The sequence below is a fragment of the Perissodus microlepis genome, chromosome 11 (genome assembly GCF_051167445.1).
Source record: "Perissodus microlepis isolate ML-2025 ecotype Zambia chromosome 11, ASM5116744v1, whole genome shotgun sequence".
Taxonomy (NCBI): Eukaryota; Metazoa; Chordata; class Actinopteri; order Cichliformes; family Cichlidae; genus Perissodus; species Perissodus microlepis.
Window position 1 is genome coordinate 145,866 of NC_140471.1, and position 26,504 is coordinate 172,369.

The following is a 26,504-nucleotide window of genomic DNA, read 5'->3' on the forward strand; positions in this document are numbered from 1 at the left end:
AGTTCCAGAGGCACAGCCTTGAACATCAACAGTGGACAGCAGTCCAAGAGACAATACCAGAGTTCTGAGCAGAGAGGTCCAGCAGCGCTATGGGCAAACGACATCAGAAAGAGAAGATCCACCATCTGGATTGGATGGATGGAGATGCGTTTCCAGCAAGCTGCAACCTCACTGTGTGTGAAGGACCTTTGAGAAGACTGTCTGAGTTTGACATTTGCCATGTTTGGAGCGAGATGGCAATGAAAAAGACAGTTGGACAGAGATACACGGGACAAAGCTGAAGAAAACTGACTGCCATTGGACTGAAAAGTGGGAGAGAAAGGAGCAGAAGAGGACTGAGGCGGCTGTTTTAGTGTGGGGAAATCAAATTGGGTTAGGGAATCCAGGGAGACAGACGACTGCCTGGAAGTGGAGGATTGACACAGTGTCCAGACCACCACAAAAGGGGGAGGAAGACAAGCACTGAGGTATGCAAGAGTACCGTTAGAAAAAAATGGAAAGGTGACACACCACACATGCACATGATATGCACTAGAGATAACACAAAATCATACATAAAGTGGCACACATTAAAAGAGGGTATTTGTAGAAGGGGTTAACAACACTCAGTGTGATTGCCTATGGTAATCTGCAAGCATTTGGGGTTTAGCTGTGCCTGACTATGACAGAGTTTTTCATTTAGATGTTTCTGGAACAAAATTTGGAGTGAACGGAGTTTTGTTTCAGAAAAAAGGGGGAAGGTACATAAAAGGATACATAGAAATAGAAAATGTATTAACCTTACTAACATAAACACACACACACACACATGTAATGAAGCTCATTAGGATCAAACACAATTTTAAGTACGCAATACTGTTACTATCATCCTGTCTGGTTTATTGAGTGGGTTGAGAACTGATACATAGACGACTGAATTAGTATTATTTTGGGGAACATGATAGCAGGGGTGAACAGAATCCTACAGCCAGAGTTTAAATGAGTGAAACTAGCAGATGTTTTGCTTTTGTTTTGTTTTGTTTTTGTTTTTGAAGTATGGGGAAGGTTTTACCATGGCACCAAGTTTTAGATTTGGTGTTTTTTCACCTATAAGAGAAAGAATATTCTGTAACAAGTCCTAAGACCGGGCTTCTGTATTTTTATTTACTTTTGTTTTTCAGTTTTATCTGTTATTTTTCATTTTATTTTTATTTTTTGAACAGTGCACTGATTTCTGTTTGTGAATTTCTTTTCTTTAAGCAGATCTGCACATCGGGAATTAAAAGTGCTACACGTCGTCAAGAAAATTGTTGCAAGTGAGTTTCTCCACATTAAAATGGGCTCTGGAGAAAGCCACTTATTTGGGCCAATTAGAAAATGAGAGTCCCTGCCTAAAAAGGATTCAGCGAGGTAATCCGATATAAAGTTCTTCTTTTTCTTTTTGAAATGACGTCATTTTGCTGAGGGTGGAGATCAAATGCAATGATAGTTTCCACTATCAGCAAAGAAAGAAAGAATGGATGAATGAATGAATGGAAATAAAAACAAACTGCCTGACTGGTAAAAGCTGACAAGACTTGACCACGACTCAAGGTTAACCTCCACCTAGACAGGACAAAAGGGTGGATGAATTTATGTGTCTTTCTTTTTACAGGAGCAGAAAGATGACAGCAACATCTGAGGTTGCGTGAGCTTTGGTCGTACCGATTTAACTCTTAAATGCCACTTTCTGTGTTTGTGAATCGACCAGGGGTGTTATTCATGGGCTTATGTTGCTCACAGAAGTTACTGTGAGAAAGTGTGTATACACCTGCGCAGCGCTAACATTTACATTTCTTTTCTACAGCAGAGGGTTAATCATGTGTTTGATTATGTGAGTTACAGCAGGACACACTAATGGTTAATGTTCTTTCTACTACAGGATTACTGGGTTTATGTGTGCAGGGAACTGTGTTTACAGGCTATATGTTGATTATGCTATTACACTGTGTTCTTGGGAAAATGTTGACTATTACAGGGGAGAAGTGAATATAGTGTGAGACATATACTGTGTTGAAAACAGTGTCACTCTTTTTACAGCTATGGATGGCTAACTTTATGGCCTTTTACGGCACCTCTGGAACCTGTCGACCTGCGCTTGACCACCAGGATAGTCCATGTGTGCTCCTAATGTTTGTTTTTTCTAAGAGTGCATGTAGAGGATTCAGCAGAAAACATACAAGTGACATGAGAAAACAAATAAGAGATGCAGTGTTTATGGAATAGTTGAATATGGGCTCATTAGCTGGCCACTATTGAGCTCATAGTGACAAAATGGGTGGAGTGACATTGCTTAAGGGAAGTCACAGATTAAATTGTGGAATAAATTGGGATGATTCATGATTTGGGGCAAACTATGGCAATAATAGTGATTTAGTGATTGGAGAAAACCTGGCCATGATACTTGTGTTTTAAGCTGAATACTTTATCACTCTTATGATCTACAGTTAAGTGCAAATGTGAAGTTTGATTTAACAGATTTGCCTTCCAGGATACAGGGTCCAGGTGGAGCTGGGAGTTAAACAAGCTTAACTTTTAACTGCTGATTAACGTTTTTAGTGCCAAGCTCCAAAAGTGACAGCGCAGAGGAAGTCCAGCGATGGAATTGTGATTCTGTGTGAGGCACAAATACTAGGAGACTGGGAAATAGTTGACACCACTTTTCCCAAGGATGAAGATCACCTAAGGTGTGTCACTTTGCCATGCAGTTCTAATGCTCTGCAGAGAAGCCTTCTGTGAGGGAGAGATGTAAACAGACGAGCCTTTTATCTACATTTAACTCATGTCAATATCTCTAGGCTGGTTGAGGAGGAATTGGAGAGAAACGGTAGTGTTAGGTGTGACTGTTGTTATTGTAACTGTGATTTTTCTTATAAGTGAATTGCCCAGAGACAGACCTGAATCCATTCCAGTGACTCCACCATCACAGGCCACGGTGAAGCGAACCAAACGTAGTGAAACAGGTAAATCAGATGAGTGTTTTGATTATTATGGCGGTATAGAGTTGGACTATGTTAAAGGGTCCACAATCTCATATACATTTGATCTTTGTACTGTCATTAAATGTAAGGGCTTGCTGAACAGTTGGGTCCAACATCTTTAATGGCAGTACAAAATCGGATGGCGTTAGATATGTTGTTGGGAGAAAAAGGGGCGTTTGCGCGATGTTTGGGGATATGTATTGTACTTTTATTCCAAATAACACAGCTCCCGACGGCTCTGTGACCCGAGTTCTGGAAGGCCTAAAGACGTTGTCCACCACAATGTATGAACATTCGGGAGTGGATAACCCGCTGGAAGCATGGATGACCTCTGTCTTTGGGCAATGGAAAGGTTTCATTATGTCAATTATGGTTTCTTTGTCTGTTTTTAATGCAATATTAGCGACATGTGGGTGTCGTTGTGTGCCTTGTATCAGAGCCTTGTTCGTGGGAGAATCTGATACAAAGGCCGACACCATGATGCCACTTTTGGGAAATGGGGAGTCACAGTATGAAAACATTATGGTGAGAGATTTAGTGTAGTTTTATCTGCCTTAGGGCAGATAAAAAGGGGGACTTGTAGAAATGTTTAGCTTATTTAGAGTTTAGAAATGTGTTAACATAGAATGTAGAATTATTGTAGAGACGCTGACACTGCCCTCAATGTAATAAAGGCCTGACTGTGTCATGAACTTAGGAGTAGATTGTAGGAGACCCCTCCCCCAGTTGAACTGTGAGTTAATGCTGAGTGGAAATTCCCCAGAGGATACCTGGGTGGGGTCTCAACATTTGTAACTGGATAACTGTGGTCTGGAAGGGAGATGGGTTTTTATGACCTCTAGGGAGTCACCTACACCCACAGTGTTTTAACTGTCGCGCACACTCACTCACATGCACACACATACACACAGGTATGCGTACACAGTCACTCACGAGCACTCACATAGACACGCGGGAACACGCACATGTAGGCACTCACGTGCTCGTGCACATAGACACAGACACAGAGTTTGCAGCACACCGTGGGGGGGGGGGGGGTTATGATGGGGTCGCCTCTATAAAGCTGGCTGTAACTAACAAAGGGGTGAAGATTTTGCAGAGGGACATCGGCCTCGTCGTCCCTTCTAGAAGTGCATGCTTAAATGAAGATGAATAAAGATGAATAAAGATTTTGTGAAATGACTACTGAGTTCCGGTGCCGTCTCTGGATGCTCGAGGAATAAAAAAGAACCGGGGTAGAACTGATTTCGCAACAGAAGAATGGGTTTTCCTGCTATTTTCATTATGTCACCAGTGTCTAGTACTGCTCCGTGTTTAAGCCATTGTTTTTGTTCTTTTGATGATGCTGCTTTTTGTTCATCCTGCAGTACAGACAGTGGAATGGTGTGATTTTCATGAGTTGTTAGTAAGACTGTGGTTGCTATGGCCGCTGCTTTTGCAGCTTTGTCAGCAAAATTGTTTCCCTTTGTAATTTCAGAGTCATCCTTCTGATGTGCTGCACATTTGCAAATTGCTAGATGTCGCAGCAGTTGTACTGTTTTTAACAGTTGCTTCAGCAAATCTGCATGCTGAACTGGGTTTCCAGAGGAGGTCACCATCCCTCTGTTATCCCATATTTTTGCAAAGTGGTGAACTGCTGCAAATACATACTGGCTGTCTGTGTGGATGTTAATGTCCTGTCCTTCATGTATTTCACATGCTCTGATTACAGCAGTTAGTTCTGCACTCTGAGCTGAATGCGTGTGTGGCAAGGCTCTTGCTTCCACTATAGTGTCTGGTGTGGTTACTGCATATCCTACACAGTTACGGCCTAGTGCATTTTTTGATGCTGAACCATCAACAAAGATGTCAATGAAACCTTCTTGTGGTGTACTGTAAATGTCAGCACGTGGTTTAGTTTCCTCTTCTAATTTCTCCACGCAGTAATGTGCTTTTCCCTCTGTGGGTGTTGGCAACAATGTGCTAGGATTTAAAGGTCCACATCTCACTATGTTGATGTGGGACTGTGAAAGCAGTATGCCAACATAGGAGAGTTGTCTCGCGTGTGTTAAGAAAGGCAAATGTGCTTGTAGCATTATAGAAGTTACTGCATGTGGTACTCTAACAGTCAGAGTGTGTCCTAAAACTATGTCAGCAGATTTTTGCACTGCCTCTGCAGCTGCTGCACATGCTTGTACACAGGTGGGCATTCCTGAGGCCACTGAATCGAGTTTGCTTGAATAGAAAGCTAGTGGCCTTTGTTTTTCTCCAAATGATTGTGTTAATACTGCTTTCATGTGTCCCTGTGTTCCGTCTACATTTAAGTAGAATGGTTTGTCATAATCTGGTAATGCAAGCACAACGTTAGTTTGGAGCATTGGAGTTTTAGTGTAGTAAATGCTCCTTCTGCTTCTGGTGTCCAATGTATTTTATCTTTTAAAGCAGGATCTTTTCCATAGATTAGGTTTTGCAGTGGTTGTACCCACGCTGCATATTCTGGAATCCACGCCCTGCATGTAAGGAGCACAGAGACGTCCTAGCAGCTGACCTCAGGTCAGTTTAATGACTGTGAGCAGCAGCTGGGTTATTGTCACTGTGACAGGGAGACACTCTCAGACACAACGCTCATGTCAGCTTGTTCTCATGCAGGAGGATCAGGAGCTCCATGTTTGTCTTTATGTTTGAATCATGATGTGTTTGTGCCATCAGAGTCTGTCATGAGTACTCAGGGTTTCACAGCAGCTCTTCTGGATGCTGACGAGGACTCCAACCTCATGTTTCACCTCTCTGAGCTTCTGATGTCTGTGAACACTCGTGTTTCTTCTCTGGGCTCATCTGGACAAAAACACCTTTCTGTGTTTGGCTCCAGCCTCATTCTGACTGACAGGAAGTGTGTTATCCATGAGCTTCACTTCTTTGAGAAAGTTTCCTGCTGTGTTTCCTGTCTGTGGACAAACACGAGTGTTTCAGCTGAGGACTTGGTTCCTTCCACCTGTCCATACATGACATCATGCTGTCTTTTCTCTTTAAATGCAGCCCCAGGTCCTTCCACGTGCTGCTCTGTATTTGTGCAGTTTGTAGTGTGTCCTGGGAAACGTAGCACACATGGTGTTCTTCTGCTGTTTTCTCCTTTCACTGAGTGTGAAACACTGACGCTGTGCTGTTGTTCACAGAGGGGAGCTGATTCTAGCTGTAGCTGGACTCTGTCATCTAACTGAATGTGTTGGTGCTGATCACGGGGCTCTGAGGGGGGAGCAGCAGGAGGACTCTGGATACTGACGTCAGTGTATCTGTGGAAGCTCACACAGCGTGTCTCTGTCATTCAATATTGTGCTGTATATTGTATCTATGCAAAGATGAATAGACTGTGTATTCACTTGTCTCTGTGCTGCTGACTGCTTTGCTGCAGCTCTGGTGTCATCATCACTCCCTCCTCCACCCTCAGCAGTCCCAGCATGCTGCTGTGGTGCACACAGGACCCCACCCTCACTCTACACCTGAGCCATAGACCACACCCTCCACCTCAAGATCCACCACAGTTTTCTCTGCTATGGAAATGAGATCAGGAGGAAATCATTATTATTATTATTATTATTTAATAAATGGCAGTGATTAAAGAGTTTCCCACACCTACCACCAGGCGTGAGTTGCGTAGGTTTCTAGGGATGGTGGGCTACTACAGAAACTTTTGTAAGAATTTCTCCTCTGTAGTCAAGCCATTGACTGACCTACTCAGCCCAAAGGTTGAGTTTATATGGTCAAGTGAGTGTCAAGATGCTTTTGAGAGTGCGAAAGCCCTCCTCTGCCACACTCCTGTGTTAGCTGCACCTGATTTGACGCGACCATTCAAACTTGAGGTTGATGCCAGTGCTGTCGGGGCTGGGGCAGTGCTGTTGCAAGAAGACTTGCAGGGTTTGAACCACCCCGTTTGTTACTTTTCCCGCAAGTTCAATACAAATCAGTTAAACTACTCCACCATTGAAAAGGAGACCCTGGCCTTGTTGTTGGCTCTTCAGCACTTTCACGTATACCTGGGGTCCAGCATGTTACCTCTTGTTGTGTACACCGACCACAACCCACTCGTGTTCCTTGCTCGCATGTTTAATCATAACCAGCGCCTTATGCGCTGGGCTCTGTTGTTGCAGGAGTACAACTTAAGTATTCACCATAAAAAGGGGTCTGAAAATGTTTTAGCTGATGGTCTGTCCTGCTTGTAAACATGTTTTGCTGTGTTTGTTCTTTGTTTTTGTGTGCACACTCTGTAATGTCTGCTTCTGCCCAACAAAGTTGGTATTTTAAGGGGAGGGGTGTTACGGCCGCTGGCCTCAGGTGGCCCCGCCTTCCTCTATGGAAATCAAAGTGTTCCAGGACTCACGGGGGATTGGCTGGCCCGGACCTATGCCCGCCCCAACTTCATGCAGATCAGAGTGTGCCAGACCACTCACACCATTGGCTGCTGCAGGAGCCTTGAGTACGACAGACCAATGACACAGCTGCCTACAATTACCTGAGAATATAAATGGCTGAGGATTCTTCATTCGTCGAGGGACTTGTTGATTTGAACAGACTGTGTAGACTGTCTCCTCCTGCCTTTGCCTTTGCCTTTGCCTTTGTACTGCTGCCATTTGAGCCTTTGTTTTGAGTTGCCTCCTGTGAGATGTAGATGAGTAGTGTTCTACTGGTGTTATGAGTGTTACTTGAGTTGTTTGTTATGTTTGTCTAAAATCACTCTATTGCCTAGTGAGTTGTTTCACTAACGGTTTTCAGTTGTGTTAATAAACCTTATGTTTTTCTTTTTATCTAACCTCCTGGTCTCTGGGCTAATTTATGTTACGTCCGCTGTCACCTAGCAGAGCCGGGTTGTAACACTCACATTAATGTGGGCTTATTTGTTTTCATATTAGAAACATTAGTTGAGTGTTTTTAGTATAAAATGGTGAAAGTCCCTCTTTTTGCTCCTCCCCTCACCTGTGGATGGACGGTGCTGTTACCGTGGTGACAGCTGTGAGCTTGGATGTGTTTCAGTCCTGCCTGGTTATCACTGCAGGAATCTTTACTTTCACATTTATTACAGGTAATAACTCTGATTTTTCTGTGTATTATGAACTAAATGTATCCTGATACACACAGAGATGGATGAGCAGAGGTCACATGATGAAAGAAAAAACATGGAGTCTTTGATTTATTGAGATATTTATTGATGAATGCAAACAAACCCTGACACTGAACCATCGTCGAGCTTTCACAGAACAAACCTGATCACATGACCTGCTGACGCAGACGCAAACAGTGAAAAGCTCCATGGCAACAACAACAAACAGCCTCACATATGTTAACAGAGGCTGTTAGAAGCACAGAGTCTTTACAGTCTTTCTCCTGTTTGTACACAGATCTCTGCACATCTTCATCACAGTTACTCACAGACGTGCAGAGTGTGTGGATATCAAAGCTAAGTTTCCACCATGTTTGTAGTCTGTACTGGGACTCATGGAGCATCTCTCTATGAGCACTCAGTGCTTTAAACAGTGAGTCCCAGTTTAACCAGCAGCCTTCACACCACACATCACACAGACATGGAAACTTCAAACCCTCAGACTGAAGTCACCATCATAAATAAATAGATCGTGATGAAGATGAAGAACTGGAACAGTTTGCTGTGGTTTCTTCTGTTCCTGTCAGAAATAAGAGTCTGGCAGCACTTTGCTCTCCTTCCACATGTTTAAGGAGGAAGTGAAGAAGAGTGAGTGAGTGAGTCGTCTTCCTCTGTGGGCCCAACATCAGGCAGCAGCCACGGATTTTTAAAAACCCAGCACACTGGTTAGAACTCCATTCAAAACTATCGAGCCAATATTTTCAGCTTCTATGGCTGAAACATTTTCAAATGATGAGCTTCCAACAATGAGTGAAACAGTAAGAGCATGTGGAAAGTTTGGAAACATCCCATTAGAAAAGAGAAATCAAACATTTGGATTCATTTTAATGAGCTCAGACTTGTTGAAAATGCAGAGGAGCTGGTTGTGAACTGAGCTTCAGAGAAACACAACATACTGAGATTCACTGTGAAGCTTTGAGTGGAAAAAGACAGAAAAACAACATGTGGATCCTGGAATGATGGGAGCTTCCATCTTTAAAGGACTGAAGAAGTTTACAAGGAATCATTTAGAACAGTTTCAAACATCAACTGATTGAATCCATGAATCTGAAAATGTGTTTGTGAGTGAAAGAGACAGACATGTACAGACTGAACTATCTGTTCAACAGTCAGAGTGTTTCTCTAACAGGAGACACTCTTTACACTCCACTCAGCACAGGGACACTGAGGAACCACGAGACCGGAACCTAAACCCAGGATAAAGAGTTTGAGTGAATGTGGTGTTGAAGGTGTGGACGTGGATCAGAGTGTCAGAGGAGACTCTGTAGAAGGACAGAGTGCCAGCAGGACAGTCCACATACACTGCTACTCTGTTGGAGGAGGAGGAGGAGGAGGAGGAGGAGGAGGAGGAGGAGGAGGAGGAGGTTGATCTCTTATTGTGCCAGACACGAACAGGACCATCCTCAGTGCAGTACAGACTCCAGGAATGATTGTTCTCTCCAAACTCACACTCATCACTGCGTCCTTTCCTTCTGATGCTTCTGTAACTCACTGATATATAAACGTCTCCTCTCCACTCGACCTCCCAGTAACAGCGACCAGTCAGACCATTTCTACACAGCAGCTGAGAATAGATATTCAAATCTGTCTGGATGATCAGGATATGACTGATATCCTTCACGTGTCACCTTCCTGTTGTTGTCGGACATTTTGAGTTTTATGCCTATGGTGTTTGTGTCGATTGTGAGTTGACAGGAATCTGATGGAGAGAACAAACACAATCCAGCTGCAGTTATTGATCCATCATCTCTTCATTGATTGACACTTTGATGATGACTCCTGACATCAGAATGATGAAGATGGTTGAATGTGTGCTGCTTTGTTTTCATGAATCCCATTAAAAACACACTTACACTTCCTCAGACCTGGTCTCAACCATCGGACTCCAGCAGGCTCCACCCTGAAAGGAGGAGGGGAGTCAGAGCAGCACAGTTAGCATGCACACATGGACATTACATGGCTCTCATACACATACTGTTAGACACTGATAAAGGAACAGTCCAACATTTTCACAAATATACTTCAATCCATACGTAACTGATGATGATTTGGACTGATCCTGGATCTGTCAGTACACGACTATATTGAATGAAATATGACCGATTCAAACTGTGACCTTCACTATCTTTATATTCCTCTTCTGTTAAGCTGAAATGGACACCTCCCTGCCTTTGCTGCCAGCTGTTTTTCTCCTCTTGGTGTCAGTTTGGTTACTGTACATGACCTCTGAGTGCAGCATCCCCATGCAGTACAGCACACAACGATAACAGCAGAATGGAAACACAAACTGTGTGACAAGCTGTTTATTTTTCATAGTTTATTAGAGATTTACATAATGAATTCATTGCCAAAACTAAATGAAAGGTAAAAGAGAAAAAACATGTGTTCTCCTCCCTGAATTTCTACCTTATCACGGTGGAGGGTTTTGTGTGTCCCAGATATCCTGGGCGCTATGTTGTACCAGGGAGCAAGGGTCTCCCATGGCAAATTGGTCCTGGTAGAGGGACCAGACAAATAGCGAGACAAAAGACCCCATATGAGTATGAAATCAAAGGAATAGTTCACTCCACATGGGATAAGGGTACCCGATTACTATGACTTAGCAAATGGGACATGGAATGTCACCTCTCTGGCGGGGTAAGAGCCTGAGTTAGTGCGTGAGGTTGAGTGGTACCAGCTAGATATATTTGGGCTCACCTTAATGCACAGCTTGGGCTCTAGAACCAGACTGCTAGAGAGGGGCTGGACTTTGTCCCAGTCTGGAGTTGCCCTAAGTGAGAGGTGGCAGGCTGGAGTGGGTATCTTGGTATCACCTCAGGTTTCTGTCTGTACATTTTTTCCTGGTGGACAAGAAGGAAGACGTTCCTTGTGCTTTCAGGTTGGGGAACAGGTCCTGATTGTCATCTGCACTTATGTGCCCATTGATAATTCAGAGTACCCAATCTTCTTGGAGTCCCTGGGTGAGGTGTTTGTGGATTATTCACCTGGGGACTCAGGTGTCCTACTGGGAGACGTCATATTTGCAACAGTGGCAAGATCCTGGAGGGAAGTGATTGGAATGAACAGCCTGCCTGATTTGAGGCAGAGTGGTGTTCTGTTACTGGACAGATTTTTCAATAACAAACACAATTTTCGAACATAAGTGTGTCAATAAGTGCATGTAAATGGTAAGTGGCCTGTATTTGTATAGTGCTTTATGTCTGTGAAGGTGGCTTCTTTCACTCCTCTTTCAAACCATCTGTCCTCGAGGATGCCAATGTTCACATTTTGGACAAAGAGGACAGATGGTTTGAAAGAGGAGTGAAAGAAGCCATTTATGTCCACTGTGACCATCTTTGAACAGAGGCGGTGGTTTATCCACTATAATCTAGTGGTTTCCAGTTTTGAGATCCCTTCCCAGACGCCTTAATGCCCACTCACATCCTGGGCCATCTGACCTCAGGAAATCACATAATAGGGTGGGGCCAGGTTTCACAATGAGCTCAACCGAAACCCTGGCTGATTGGGACTCACACCCATTTTCACACCTTGGCTGTGATTAGGTAGAGGATCATCAGGGAGTCCTTTGTCCCTCTTTGGAGCGAAACTCCCACTGGGTTTAAATCTGGGACTCTCCACCATTTGACCCTTAGAACTGAAGCAGCTTCTCGGTTGAGAGGTGAAACGTCTTCAAGCAACTTAAAGAAGTCCTTTAAGAAGTGGCTTTTCTTTCCAAGCTCCTTAGAGTATAGCACTTTACTTAGTCCCTATGGGCCCCAAGCGCTTTACTCTACATTCAGTCATCCACCCATTCACACACTGGGGATGGCAAGCTACATTGTAGCCAAAGCTGCCCTGGGGCGCACTGACAGAGGTGAAGCTGCAGGACACTGGCACCACCGGGCCCTCTGACAACCACCAGTAGGCAACGGTTGAAGTGTCTTGCCCAAGGAAACAACGACCGAGACTGTCAGAGCCAGGGCTTGAACCAGCAACCTTCTGATTACAAGACAAACTTCCAACTCTTTGAGCCACGATCACTAGGTTGAAGATCGATTTTGTAATCGTATCATTAGATCTATGGCCATATGTTCTGAATGCTTGGGAGAAGACAAGGGCTGAGTGCTCAACTGATTACCACCTGGTGGTGAGTTAAATCAGGTGGTGGGGGAGGATGCTGGAAAGACACCTAAATGTATAGTAAGGGTGGACTGGGAATGCCTGGCAGAGGCCCTGGTCCATCAGATCTTCATTTCCCACCTCTGGCAGAGCTTTGGCAGCATTCCAAGGCAGAGTGAGGACACTCAGTCTGAATGGACAAAGTTCAGCCCCTCCATTGCTGAACCTGCTGCACTGATGGTTTGTGTCTGTCGTGATGGTAACCCCCAAACCAGATGGTGGAAACTGAGGGTAAAGGGTAACATCAGGCTGAAGAAGGAGTCCCATTGGGCTTGGCTAGCCTGTGGGAGGCTATGATAGAAATGAGCTCCCCAAGCGGAATGCAGAACGGATAATTGCTGAAGCCAAAACTGTCATGGTCCTGGGTCGGTGACCCAGCGCCTTGAGTTTGTGATTATTATTTTCTAGTTATTCTGATTGGTATTGGTTGTTGGGGTTTGGTTGTCGTGTTTATTTTCCCTACCTGTGTCTCCCTCTGTGCTCTGTACGGGTCCCCGAGTTTTGTGTTGTAAAACAGTCTGGGTGTTTCCTGTTTTACTTTGTAGGTCTGTCTCGTTATGCCCATTAGTTCCAGCTGTGTCCCCTCCTGTGTGCCAGTTCCTGATTACCTGGTGTGTGTATTTATAGTTGGTGTCTGCCTGTGCTTCTCGTGGCGTCGTCTGTGTTTCTCTGTGAACCTCCCGTGTAATCTGCATTATTCCATGTTTCTTCGTGTCTCTCTGCTCCTCGCTTCATGTCCTCCATTTTGTATTAGTTTTCCCAGTTTAGGTTTATGTTCGGTTCTGCCCACACCTTGGTTTTGTGCACTGTAAATAAAACCCACTTGCACCTCCGCCATTGTCTGCTATTGGATCCTCCTTTCTCACCCTCCACACGACAGCCGCCCCAGCCGTGACAAAAATTTTATGCAAAGAGTTTCCGTTCCTAAAAATATTTCTGAATGTGAGATTGTTCATGTCACATCTGCCTGAAACAAAGAGGAAGTGAATAAATGATACAGGAAATGTTTACAACTCTTTCTCCTATATCAAACATTCTCTCCATACCTGAGAGTGTTGAGTCTCCAGCCTGGATCCTTCAGTCCAGCCGACAGCAGCTTCATTCCTGAGTCTCCTGGATGATTGTAGCTCAGGTCCAGCTCTCTCAGATGGGAGGGGTTGGAGCTCAGAGCTGAGGCCAGAGAAGTACAGCCTTCCTCTGTGATCAGACAGCCTGACAGACTACAGACACACAAAACAACAGTTCATCCGTGAACAGTGATTTTTGTTTGCACATACAATAAGATCTATCCATTTATATCCATTTAACTTAACTTCAATCAATCAATCACTCAATCAATTAATCAAGGCTTTATTCGCCACATGCAGGTTGCCCTGCAGTGAAATGGGACCCCCCCCCCAGCATGAGAACAGGAAACAAAAAAACTCCTCTGCACAAAAAGAAGCACATGAATGTCCACAGCACAACATTATGAAACACGTGTCAAGCCACAGGGTTGGGTAGGGGGTGAGGCATAGTCCAAAGCAACACAGCAACCATCCTGCCCAGCGCTACCATTCCAGCGCGAGCTCAGACCCGCCGTATTCCCCAGGAGGGAAGAAGCATCGAAGGTGTTTGGAAAGGGAGGGGGGATCAGTGTGTGCATATCAGTGTATGTGTGTGTTTGCGTGTCCAGAGTTCAGCTGAGACAGTGTCCTTCGCCCTACCAGGCTAAGTAAACAGTCTTCCAGCCAACCCAGGTGGCCTTGCATGGAATGGGAAGGAACAGACTAAACACAGTCGTTATCACGGTGTTTTTTGTTCGGCTCCAGCCTTGAAACCGCAGATGGCGCTGAGAGGGTATCCGCATGAGTGATGGTTCTTTTTACTTTAGTGCGAACAGCTCATATGAATTTCAAAGCAGTTCTACAGTCCAACACTGGTCTCTCAATCTCCCGTTGGAGAGCTGCGAGCTTTGCCATACTTGCGTTCTGTGATGTTGTCATTCTTGTTTTCAAAGAGCCAATTCTGAGAAGTCACGACAGTGTGCCTCCCCGAGATGTCATCCGGTTTGCGCTCAGAGATGTTATTCCGGGCTAGCCCTTCCAAGATGTAATCCAGTCTGCATTCAGAGATCTTATTCTGAATATTCACAGCAGTCGTAGCCTCTCCGAGATCTTATCCGTGCTGCACTCAATGAGCCCATTTTGAGAAACTCACGCCTCCTCCCATCGTTTCAATCCCAGCGGGCAGCCTTGTGGAGGTTTGAACAGCCGGTTCCGCTTTCTTAATTCTTCGATAAGTCAGCGCCAAGCCAGCTACCTATTCGGAACCCTGTTACCATGGTTCCGAATACGTAGATATCTTCAGCACTCAGGCTCACCCAAGCCCAAACTTCTCGTTGAGAAAGGGGTGTCAATTGCATGTAGGGACCAGTTGATCCAATCCAGAATTCCTCTTTTAGGTTTTAGAGAACAGGCTGTGAGAGAGTGTTCCAGGGAACAGTAATACAAAAAAAAAAAAAAACGAGACTAGACAAGGATATTAGAGGCTAAGCAGGGAAGCTAAGGGAGAGGAGGAGAGGAGAAAAGAGCGACCGCCTTCGTCAAGAGCCTCTCAAGCTGTTTAACAGTGTAAGGTAACAGCCTACAATATTAGAGAGAAAGCCCCAACCATCAGACCATCTACTGTGAGCAGCACTTGGTGATGGTGGAAAGGAAGAACTCCCTTTGACACAAAGATCCTCCCAGTGAAAACAGGCTCCAGGAGGAGCATCTACCATGACTGGTTGCAGGGTGAGGGGAAAGAGAAGAGATGAGCTCAGAGAGACAAGAACAAAACACAAACTAAGGAAGGAGAAGACAAAAGTTAAGGACATGCAGTAGTGACATATAAAAGCATCGGGAGTGAAAAGAGGGGAGTGGAGAAGAAAGCAACAGTGGTCCCAGTGATGATCGATACATAATAATTTAATTAATGCCCATTAGACACCAAAACATGTAATTTTGACATTTTATTCCCACAGAAATAAAATTTATATTTTATGAGCACAAAGTAGCCCCAAATCTCTATATTGGCCAGCACATGAAGTATTTTTGTTAAACAAACAAACACATGACTATTAAAATGTTTACATATTAATTCCAATTACTGAATTAATTCTTAATTAATAAACATTCACTTGACAGCTCTATAAAGGTTACCTGTTTATGCAATAATATAATTCACAATTTAAATGATCATCTGTGTAAAAGTTTGAATCCTGACCTGAGAGTTTCCACTGTACACTGTGAACTCTTTAGTCCAGCAGACAGAAGCTTCACGCCTGAATCCTGCAGGTCAGAGTTACTCAGGACCAGCTCTCTCAGACTAGATGACTGGGAGCTGAGAACTGAGGACAGAACTTCACAGCTTCTCCCTGAAAGATTACAGCCCATCAGTCTGAAAAATAAAGACAACCTATAATACAAATACTCGTGTAAAGTTCCATCCATCCATTTCTGCTTATCCTTTTCAGGATCGCGGGGGACACTGAAGCCTATCCCAGCTGTCTTAGTCCAAGAGGCAGGGTACACCTTGGACAGGTCGCCAGTCTGTCATAGACATACACAATAAGACAGACACAACTATTTGCACTCACATTCACACCCATGGACAATTTAGTGTCCTAACAATTCAATTCAATTCAATTTTATTTATATAGCGCCAAATCACAACAAAAGTCGCCTCAAGGCGCTTCATAGGCGCTAACTGCATGGCTTTGGACTATGGGAGGAAGCCGGAATACCCAGCGAGAACCCACGCAAACACAGGGAGAACATGCAAACTCTAAGAAAGAAAGAAAGACCCTGGCCTGATGGTGGAATTGAACTCAGGACCTCCTTGCTGTGAGTCAACAGTGTTAACTATCGTGCCAATGTGCTGCAGTCACGTGAAATTTTTAAGTAGATTTTTTTAATTTATATGCATATATTTTAAATTATATATCCCAATATTAAATCCTGTCTTTTTATTTTTTTAAAGGAAACCTGAACATGCTAAGAAAAATCATCATATGGATTTGAATATTGATTGGCTTAAAATATTTAATTGGTTAATTTTAGTGGTGTCAGCATTAATCTCATTAAAATGACATTAACGCCATAACCGCAGTAGCACAGCAAATCTTCGTTAGCAAGTTAATGCGGATCGCCCCGTACATGGGGCTGCATGGCATCAAAGAGTTAGCGCGGTTAGCTCGTTAACGCGGTAGCGCCTTGCAACCCCATGCACAGGACGATCTGCATTAACTTGCTAATGAAGATTTGCCGCATTAATGCGGTTATTACGTTGATGTCATTTTAACAAGATTAACGCTGACAGCACTAGTTAATTTTAAAAATACAAAATGTTCAGTTTACAGTTTAAACTTTGTAGTCCAACAGCCAGAAGCTTCACTCCTGAGTCCTGCAGGTTTTTGATACTCAGGTCCAGCTCTCTCAGACTAGAGTCCTGGGAGCTGAGAACTGAGGAGAGAGCTTCACAGTTTTCCTCTGAGAGTTCACAGATGTTGAGTCTGAAAATAAAAACATGAACAAAGTGTTAAAGTATAACCAGGGTGTAATAACTAATGATGTATTTTAAAGTATGCTTAATATCTTGTCCTCAACAGGTTAGTAAAATTTTACTTTAACTTAGAAATGATTAAAAATGTTAAGAAACAACAATACATGGATAAAGTTTGTCTTTACTGGTTAATTTGTTTCATTCGTTGATTTTGTGATTTGATAAAAAGAAGAAACAAACATATAAACAAACAAAACAAAACAGAATACATATTGATCTGACCTCAGAATATTCAGTTTGGCATGTGGACTCTCCAATGCAGCAGACAAAAGCTTTACTGCTGAATCATTCAGCCTGTTGATACTCAGGTCCAGCTCTCTCAGACTACAGGACTGGCAGCTGACGACTGACAACAAACCTTCACAGCCTTCCTCTGAGAGGCTAAAGCTTCTCAGTCTAAAAACCCCCCAAAAGGAATATTTGAGATCAAATCTCTTTATATGTTGAACCTAGATAATAAACCAAATATGCCTGTGTACACTACAACTCAAAATTAACTTCAAAAATGATAAAACTTAAGTGTGGAAGAAAAAAAGTAAATTAAATTTATAGAAACACAATTGTACCAACATATCTAAATTGCAACCAGTGATCTAGTGACACTAGATCAGTGTCTGCAGACATGCCTGTGGGTACTAGAGTACTACAGTTACTACAGTACTGTTGGTCACTTTTTCTAATTCTAATATCTGCAATAACTGTAAATGTAGCTGTAAATAATGTATCACATGCTGGACTTGGTGCAGACTCTTGTTTGATTTCTGTCTACAACACACTGATTTGGCTCATTCCCCTTTAAAGTCCCGGCCTCCCTAAAGGGCAACTTTCTTTTGCTTTGATAATTTCATAAAGCACACTGAAGATCAGTCATTACAAGCTCCATCTATTCAACCTTCTAGTTTACAAATTCTAAAAAACTGTGGCTGCTGGCTGCTGCTTTATGACAAACATTTGCAAACAGGCTTTTTTGTATTGTGTGTGGTGGGAGGCTGGACAGGTAAGCTGGGGTACCCTATACACTGGTTGCAGGTTTTAAACTGTTAGTCACACTAGGTTATGCGGTTGATGCCACTCTTGTATGTTTTCACTGACCTTTTGTCGAGTAGCTAGGTAGGCCTTTTGTTTTGCATTTTTTGTTTCAGTTAGGCCCTGGAAGCTATCGACCTCTTTTTGTTTTATTAATTTCTTTGATTTGGCTATACCGCCCAGCCCTCCTCCCCCACCTCTTTTCTTTTGTTAAGTTTGACTATCAAGGCAAGCAACCAATAAATCCTGCCTGATTCTTAACTGTTCTGTTGTCTTCCGCCTTCATTGATTGTGGTTGTCCAGTGTTGCTGTCTCCTTCCTACCTTTGCCTCCACCATGGTGGGGGGGGACGTAACAATCATTTAATTCAGTATGTTCATATTTTTCTAAAAGGCTAAGTTCTTTGAACTGAACATGCCTGATTTTGTTACGTAGAATCATGATTTAAAGAAAGAAGCGATGATCACATATTTACTTACAGAGCTTTGTTGGAGGCTTTGACCACTGGCAGCAGCCTCAGAAGAGCCTCCTCTGAAGCAGAGTATTTCTTCAGGTCAAACACATCCAGATCTTTTTCTGATGACAGTAAGATGAAGACCAGAGCTGACCACTGAGCAGGAGACAGTTTATTTGTGGAGAGACTTCCTGATCTCAGGGACTGTTGGATCTCCTCCACTAGAGAACGATCATTCAGTTCATTCAGACAGTGGAACAGATTGATGCTTTTCTCTGCAGACAGATTCTCACTGAGCGTCTTCTTGATGTACTGGACTGTTTCCTGACTGGTCTGTGAGCTACTTCGTGGCTCTGTCAGCAGACCTCGTAGGAGAGTGAGATTGGTCTGCAGTGAAAGACCCAGAAGGAAGCGGAGGAACAAGTCCAGGTGTCCATTTGGACTCTGTAAGGCCTTGTTCACAGCACTCTGGTGAAGCAAATTTAGTTTTATTTTGTTAAATATTATAGACAATATGGTGGTTGTTGTTTGTTCATCTTCCAGCAGATTGCGTCCAGAGTTGATGAAGGTCAGATGGACATGAAGAGCTGCCAGAAACTCCTGAACACTCAGATAGATGAAGCAGAACACCTTGTCCTGGTACAGTCGTCTCTCCTCTTTAAAGATCTGTGTGAACACTCCTGAGTACACTGAGGCTGCTCTGATATCGATGCCACACTCTGTCAGGTCTGATTCATAGAAGATCAGGTTTCCTTTCTGCAGCTGATCAAAAGCCAGTTTTCCCAGAGACTCCATCATCTTCCTGCTCTCTGGACTCCAGTGTGGATCTGTCTCAGCTCCTCCATCATACTTGACATTCTTCACTTTGGCCTGAACCACCAGGAAGTGGATGTACATCTCAGTCAGGGTCTTGGGCAGCTCTCCTCCCTCTCTGGTTTTCAGCACATCCTCCAGAACTGTAGCAGTGATCCAGCAGAACACTGGGATGTGGCACATGATGTGGAGGCTTCGTGATGTCTTGATGTGGGAGATGAACCTGCTGGCCTGATCCACATCTCTGAATCTCTTCCTGAAGTACTCCTCCTTCTGATGGTCACTGAACCCTCTCACCTCTGTAACCATGCCAACACAGTCAGGAGGGATCTGATTGGCTGCTGCAGGTCGTGTGGTTATCCAGAGGCGAGCAGAGGGAAGCAGTTTCCCCCTGATGAGGTTTATCAGCAGCACATCCACTGAGGTGGACTTTCTAGGGTCAGTCAGGATTGTAGTTTTGCGGAAGTCCAGAGGAAGTTGACACTCATCCAGACCATCAAAGATGAACACAACCTGGAAGTCCTCAAAGCTGCAGATTCCTGCTTCTTTGGTTTCAGTAAAGAAGTGATGAACAAGTCCCACCAAGCTGAACTTTTCCTCTTTCAGCACATTCAGCTCTGAAAGTGAATGGAAATATGAACTGGATGTCCTGGTTGGCTTTGTCTTCAGCCCAGTCCAGGGTGTATTTCTGTGTTAAGACTGTTTTCCCAATGCCAGCCACTCCCTTTGTCAACACTATTCTGATTGGTTCATCTCTTCCAGGTGAGGCTTTAAAGACGTCTTCTTGTCTGATATGTTTGTTTCTGGTCTGTCTGTTTTCCTGGATGCTGTTTCAATCTGTCTGACATCATGTTCATCATTGACCTCTGCAGTCCCTCCCTCTGTGACATAGAGCTCTGTGTAGAGCTGATTCAGAAGGGTAGGGTTTCCTGCTTTAGCGATCCCCTCAAACACAGACTGGAACTACTTCTTCAGGATAGATTTAAGTTTAGGCTGACACCTCTGAAGAACCTCTGAATTTCAAAAAAGCAGATAAGTTGATCTGTCTATTGTGGTTAATATAATGTCATGATATTATTTTTAATTTGTATCGTTATGATAATGTTTCCTTAAATCCCAATAGATTTCGGAGTAATTTCATCTCAAATCAAGTTTTTCTTCTGCTTGACCATCTCTTATTTGTATAAGAAGTTTATGCTCCTAAGTTTAATAATTACTTCCTCCAAACCATCAACGTGTCTTTTAGACCCCATTCCTACAAAACTGCTCAAAGAAGTCCTGCCATTGATTAATTCTTCGATCTTAAATATGATCAACCTATCTCTAATGGTCGGCTATGTACCACAGGCCTTCAAGCTGGCTGTGGTTAAACCTTTACTCAAAAAGCCATCTCTAGACCCAGCAGTCTTAGCTAATTATAGGCCAATCTCCAACCTTCCTTTCATATCAAAAATCCTTGAAAGAGTAGTTGTCAAACAGCTAACAGATCATCTGCAGAGGAATGGTTTATTTGAAGAGTTTCAGTCAGGTTTCAGAGCTCATCACAGCACAGAAACAGCTTTAGTGAAGGTTACAAATGATCTTCTTATGGCCTCTGACAGTGGACTCATCTCTGTGCTTGTCCTGCTAGACCTCAGTGCAGCGTTCGATACTGTCGACCATAATATCCTATTAGAGCGATTAGAACATGCTGTAGGTATTACAGGTACTGCACTGCAGTGGTTTGTATCATATCTATCTAATAGACTCCAATTTGTGCATGTAAATGGAGAGTCCTCTTCACACACTGAGGTTAATTATGGAGTTCCACAGGGTTCAGTGCTAGGACCAATTCTGTTTACATTATACATGCTTCCCTTAGGCAGCATCATTAGAAGACATAGCATACATTTTCACTGCTATGCAGATGACACCCAGCTCTATCTGTCCATGAAGCCAGATAACACACACCAATTAGTTAAACTGCAGGAATGTCTTAAAGACATAAAGTGGCTGTAGCTCAGGTGGTAGAGCAGCTCATCCACTGGTCGGAAGGTTGGTGGTTCGATTCCTGGCTTCCCCTAGTCTACGTGCCAAATATCCTTGGGCAAGATACTAACCCCAAATTGCTCTCCGATGCATCCATCGGAGTATGAATGTGTGTGAATGTTACCTATGAAGCACTTAGAAAGATGTGCTTGTGTGAATGGGTGAATGCACAAGTTGTGTAAAGCGCTTTGAGTGCTCAGATGAGTAGAAAAGCGCTATATAAGAACCAGTCCATTTACCATTTACCATAAAGACCTGGATGGCCGCTAACTTTCTGCTTCTTAATTCAGATAAAACTGAGGTTATTGTACTCGGCCCTGAAAATCTTAGAAATATGGTATCTAACCAGATTCATACTCTGGATGGCATTACCTTGGCCTCCAGTAACGCTGTGAGGAACCTTGGAGTCATTTTTGACCAGGACATGTCCTTCAACGCACATATTAAACAAATATGTAAGACTGCTTTCTTCCATTTGCGCAACATCTCTAAAATTAGAAATATCCTGTCTCAGAGTGACGCTGAAAAACTAGTTCATGCATTTATTACTTCCAGGCTGGACTACTGTAATTCATTATTATTAGGATGTCCAAAAAACTCACTGAAAAGCCTTCAGCTAATCCAAAATGCTGCAGCAAGAGTACTGACAGGGACTAGAAGGAGAGAGCATATTTCTCCTGTTTTGGCTTCCCTTCATTGGCTTCCTGTTAAATCCAGAATTGAATTCAAAATCCTGCTCCTCACATACAAGGTCTTAAATAATCAGGCCCCATCTTATCTTAATGACCTTCTAGTACCATATCACCCTATTAGAGCACTTCGCGCTCGCTCTGCAGGCCTACTTGTTGTTCCTAGAGTATTTAAAAGTAGAATGGGAGGCAGAGCCTTCAGTTTTCAGGCCCCTCTTCTGTGGAACCAGCTTCCAGTTTGGATTCGGGAGACAGAAACTATCTCTACTTTTAAGATTAGGCTTAAAACTTTCCTTTTTGCTAAAGCATATAGTTAGGGCTGGACCAGGTGACCCTGAATCCTCCCTTAGTTATGCTGCAATAGACGTAGGCTGCCGGGGGATTCCCAAGATGCATTGAGTTTTTCCTTTCCAGTCACCTTTCTCACTCACTATGTATTAATAGACCTCTCTGCATTGAATCATATCTGTTATTAACCTCTGTCTCTCTTCCACAGCATGTCTTTTATCCTGTCTTCCTTCTCTCACCCCAACCGGTCGCAGCAGATGGCCGCCCCTCCCTGAGCCTGGTTCTGCCGGAGGTTTCTTCCTGTTAAAAGGGAGTTTTTCCTTCCCACTGTCGCCAAAGTGCTTGCTCATAGGGGGTCATATGATTGTTGGGTTTTTCTCTGTATCTATGAAGCGCCTTGAGGCGACTTTTGTTGTGATTTGGCGCTATATAAATAAAATTGAATTGAATTGAAGTTTGTTTAGTTTTGAATTTTCAGATATATTGAATTACCTTCAAAAAAATTGAAAAGAAGTTTAATTGATATCCTGCAGATCTTTTCCATCAACTGGAGGATCTACCAAGGAGATGCTCTGTCCCCACTACTGTTTTACGCCTGAACCCCCTCAGTGAGATCATCAATAAGACTGGCTACGGATACTGACTACACAATGGAGAAGCTGTCAGCCACCTCCTGTACATGGATGATATCAAGCTGTATGCCAAGAGTGAATGAGACATCGATTCACTGATCCACACCACCAGGATATACAGCAATGACATCGAATGTCATTCGGACTGAAGAAATGTAGTTGGATGATAACAAAGAGAGGGAAGGTAGTCAGAACTGAGGAGATCAAACTACCAGAAGGGAACATTGCAGACACTGAGGACAGCTACAAGTATCTGGGGATCCCACAGGCAAATAGGAACAAATTAAGATGCCACTGGGAAAGTTGCAGATGAGTCAGCTGAATGGTAAGAAGAAGATCCAGGCTATAGACACCTATGCCCTGCACGTGATCAGGTACCTTGCTGGGGTAATAGGCTGGCCAAAGGAGGAGATAGAAGCCACTGACATCAAGTCAAGAACTCTCCTGATCATGCATGGAGGGTTACACCCCAAATCCAACACCCTGAGGCTGTATGCTAAGCAGAAGGAAGGAGGTCGGGGACTGGTGAGTGTCAGTGCCACAATCCAAGATGAGACAACAAACATCCATGAATACATCAGGAAGATGGCCTCAAACATTGGTGCACTCAGTGAATACCTCAGGCAGCAGAAACCCAAGAAAGAGAAGGAAGAAGAGGAACCATCATGGAAGGACAGGACCCTGCACAGTATGAACAAATGGCAGATAGAGGAGGTGGCTAACATCCAGAAGTCCTACCAGAGGCACTAATCATGGCAGCACAGGAACAAGCTCTGAGCACAAGATCCATAGAGGCTGGGGTCTGTCACACCAGGCAAGACCCCAGGTGGAGGCTGTGTAAAGATGCCCCTGAGACAATCCAGCACATAACAGCAGGGTGCAAGATGCTAGGAGGCAAGGCATACATGGAACGCCAAGTGGCTGGCATAGTATACAGAAACATCTGTGCCGAGTATGGCCTGGAAGTCTTGAGGTCAACAGAGATGGGCAGTAACGCATTACTGTAATCTGTTTAATAAATAAATATTAATAAATAATAAAAAATACATCCCGACGTCAAAATAGGAGATGCCCCCAAGGGTGGTGGAGAATGACCGAGCTAAGATCCTGTGGGACTTCCAGATACAGACGGACAAACTGGTGATGGCTAACCTACCAGATGTAGTGGTGGTAGATAAGTGGAAGAAGTTGGCTGCAGTGATCAATGTTGAGATACTGAATGACATCAACATCCGGAACAAGGAACATGAGAAGCTGGAGAAGTACCAAGAGCTTGAAGAAGAGCTCGAGAAGATGGGTGAAAGTAACAGGTGTCCCAGTGGTAATCAGAGAACTAGGTGCAGTGACTCCCAAACTAAGTGAGGGGCTCCTGGAGATCCCATAAACACCATTCAAGATCTCTGTCCAGAAGACCGCAATCCATAGAACAGGATGTATGTATGTATGTGATCCCACTCTTAGTCAGGCGCATTAGGGGGCGCTAGTATAAATAGTGGTCATCTTAGCATCCCCGCATCACGTACCTGTTTTCTCCTTTCGGTCACATGAGTTCCCTCGGTGTTACAGAGATCACCTGTGGATTACCTTCCTGAAGCCTTCACCGTGGCTTGTCATAGCTGCAGAAGCCTCCTATGAGCCACTCTGTTCATAAATCGAGTGACGCCATTTAGTTGGACGTGTGGGCCTTAATGGGCGGCCAGTAGCTATACAGCAGGGTCACTATGGCTTTTCTAAGCTACGCTAAAAGAAGTGCTGCTGCTTTGCCTGTCCCCATCTGTTTGAGTTTGCGAGGGTTCTTTTTCCCTGCTGCTGCCAGCCTCTTAGGAGTGGATGTCGGTGTGGACAGCAGCTATATACATGCCGCTACGGGAGTCGGCTGGCGTGCATGTTGATCGACTTAATTGTTAAATTAAAGTAGTCAGGCAGAGGGCAATTTGGAGTAATACGGTGACTCCGTCTGCTCCAGATTTAAGGTTTTATTTAGTTTGTATGTCTGGCAGCTCTCTGTTGTTTTCATTTGTAATTTGATTTTTTTGTTACACCACTGGCAGCAGGCCCTTTTTCTAGCTGCGGATCACCAGTGTGTTCCTGCAGTTGGGCTGACCCCAGCATGTGCATATTAGTTTTTTTGGAATATATTATAATTTTCTTTTATTCAGATGTGGAGGGCCTGATGTGGAGGAGACTGGGGTGCCTTGGTGGTGGGATTCTTTGAGTATTACACACCTGCATTTTTAGTTTATTAGTGTGAGTGTGACAGTGTGCTGCACTTGTGTATTGGTGAGTTTTCTTTTCTTTTTGAATTGGTTTTGTGTGTGGCATTCCTGTCCCCCCACTGGTAAGCCTCGGCTCTGAATACTTAGAATATTTGTATATTGATATTTATGCTTGTGCTTTTATATGCTGTTTTAAATAATTATTAATGAAACATCAACCTGTTTTATCATTGAACCACGTCTCTGTACTGAGTAATACGAACCTGCCTTCTTGGTGATTAGTGTTTCTAGTGTCTGTTAAATTGTGAAGAGTATTTATTCCATCCCCACCTCCTGCTGCCACATATGGAGGGATGGATAGATCAGACTTCAAGTGTGTTTGCTTTATCAACATCTTCTCAGACAAGCCTATGAATTCTTACCTTCTGGTGAAAGCGATCAAGCTGCCTGGGCTGAGGGACTTCCTGTTGGAGGGAAGTGCACCTTGAGTCATAAAACTTTTTCAAAAAAATCAAACTATAAAATTTGTATGCAGACATAATTTGAGGAGAAAAGACACAAAATTAAAAAGTCTGATTAAAACATCCTCGATTTTATATATATTATATAAAAAAAATCTGTGACGTACCATACTGAGTGTTTCATACCTTTTTTCCTCTTACTGACCTTCATTAATTTTATTTAATATCGACCTCGCCACCTCCATCACACAGTCTGAATATGCCTGCAATATCACATCTACTGTTTTCAGTCTGTCTGCGTTCTCCAGCTGGCACTTGTAGATAGTTTGGAAATTACCTCCAGGTTCATATTTCAGGTAAAAGTGGAAAAGCTTCAGGTCCTCCTCTCCCAAATCCTTCAACATTTCCAGCAGCTGCACTGGTAAGGCCTTCTCCATTTTTAAACTGTAAAACATTAGAGGGTGTGAATCACAGTCACTGAGTTTCATGACATCTCCTGTTTACTTATTTAGGACATTTAAAGTGGATATGAAATGCTACACATATAAAGGCTAATAAATAATAATAATGTATACTTTATTGATCCCCGTGGGGAAATTACTTGTTTTTCTCTGCATTTGACCTATTCACTCAGTGAAGCAGTGGGCAGCCACTAAGCAGGCACCCAGGGAGCAGTGTGTAGGGACGGTACCTTGCTCAGCGGTAACTCAGGGTAGCCGTTCAGTGGATTCGAACCCCCGACCCTCCTCTTTTATTTCACCGTTAAGGCTGACCCCTCTCTGAAATCAGCAGCATTGTTTCAGCCAGTGTTTTACAGTTTCTACATTTCTAACAAGAAGTGATGAGAAGTCTCCAAAAGTCTCTGAATCCGGAAATGCTAAGAGGGAATGTGCTGTTCAGCTTAGCTGCTGATCATGTTTTCAACATTTCAGATGTTTCCAGCTGTGCATTCATCACATGAAGAAAATTATGGCAGTATAAGGAATAAAATGATGAAATAAAGCTATTTAAAGTTATTTTTGTGC

The 26,504-nt window shown here is 43.5% G+C and overlaps 2 protein-coding genes across 3 annotated transcripts in view; one reads left to right on the top strand and one right to left on the bottom strand.

Annotated features, from left to right (window-relative positions):
- The window catches only part of LOC146376991 (protein NLRC3-like), a 414,853-nt gene that overhangs the window by 122,355 nt on the left and 265,994 nt on the right, over nucleotides 1-26,504 (top strand). The gene's annotated exons all lie outside the window — the stretch shown is intronic.
- Nucleotides 8,180-24,942, bottom strand: LOC146376993 (NACHT, LRR and PYD domains-containing protein 12-like). Of its 2 annotated transcripts, XM_084945003.1 has the most exons (5): nucleotides 18,378-24,942; nucleotides 17,095-17,268; nucleotides 16,652-16,822; nucleotides 15,535-15,726; nucleotides 13,316-13,508 (listed from the first exon to the last, which is right to left on the bottom strand). In XM_084945003.1, exons 1-5 carry the CDS (start codon nucleotides 19,472-19,474, stop codon nucleotides 13,316-13,318), a joined length of 1,827 nt encoding a protein of 608 aa, XP_084801129.1. In that variant the 5' UTR covers nucleotides 19,475-24,942. The 2 variants fall into 2 exon arrangements, with proteins under 2 accessions (XP_084801128.1, XP_084801129.1); XM_084945002.1 differs by lacking the exons at nucleotides 15,535-15,726; nucleotides 16,652-16,822; nucleotides 17,095-17,268 and adding exons at nucleotides 8,180-9,829; nucleotides 9,984-10,030 and having other exon boundaries at nucleotides 13,335-13,508; nucleotides 18,378-20,584.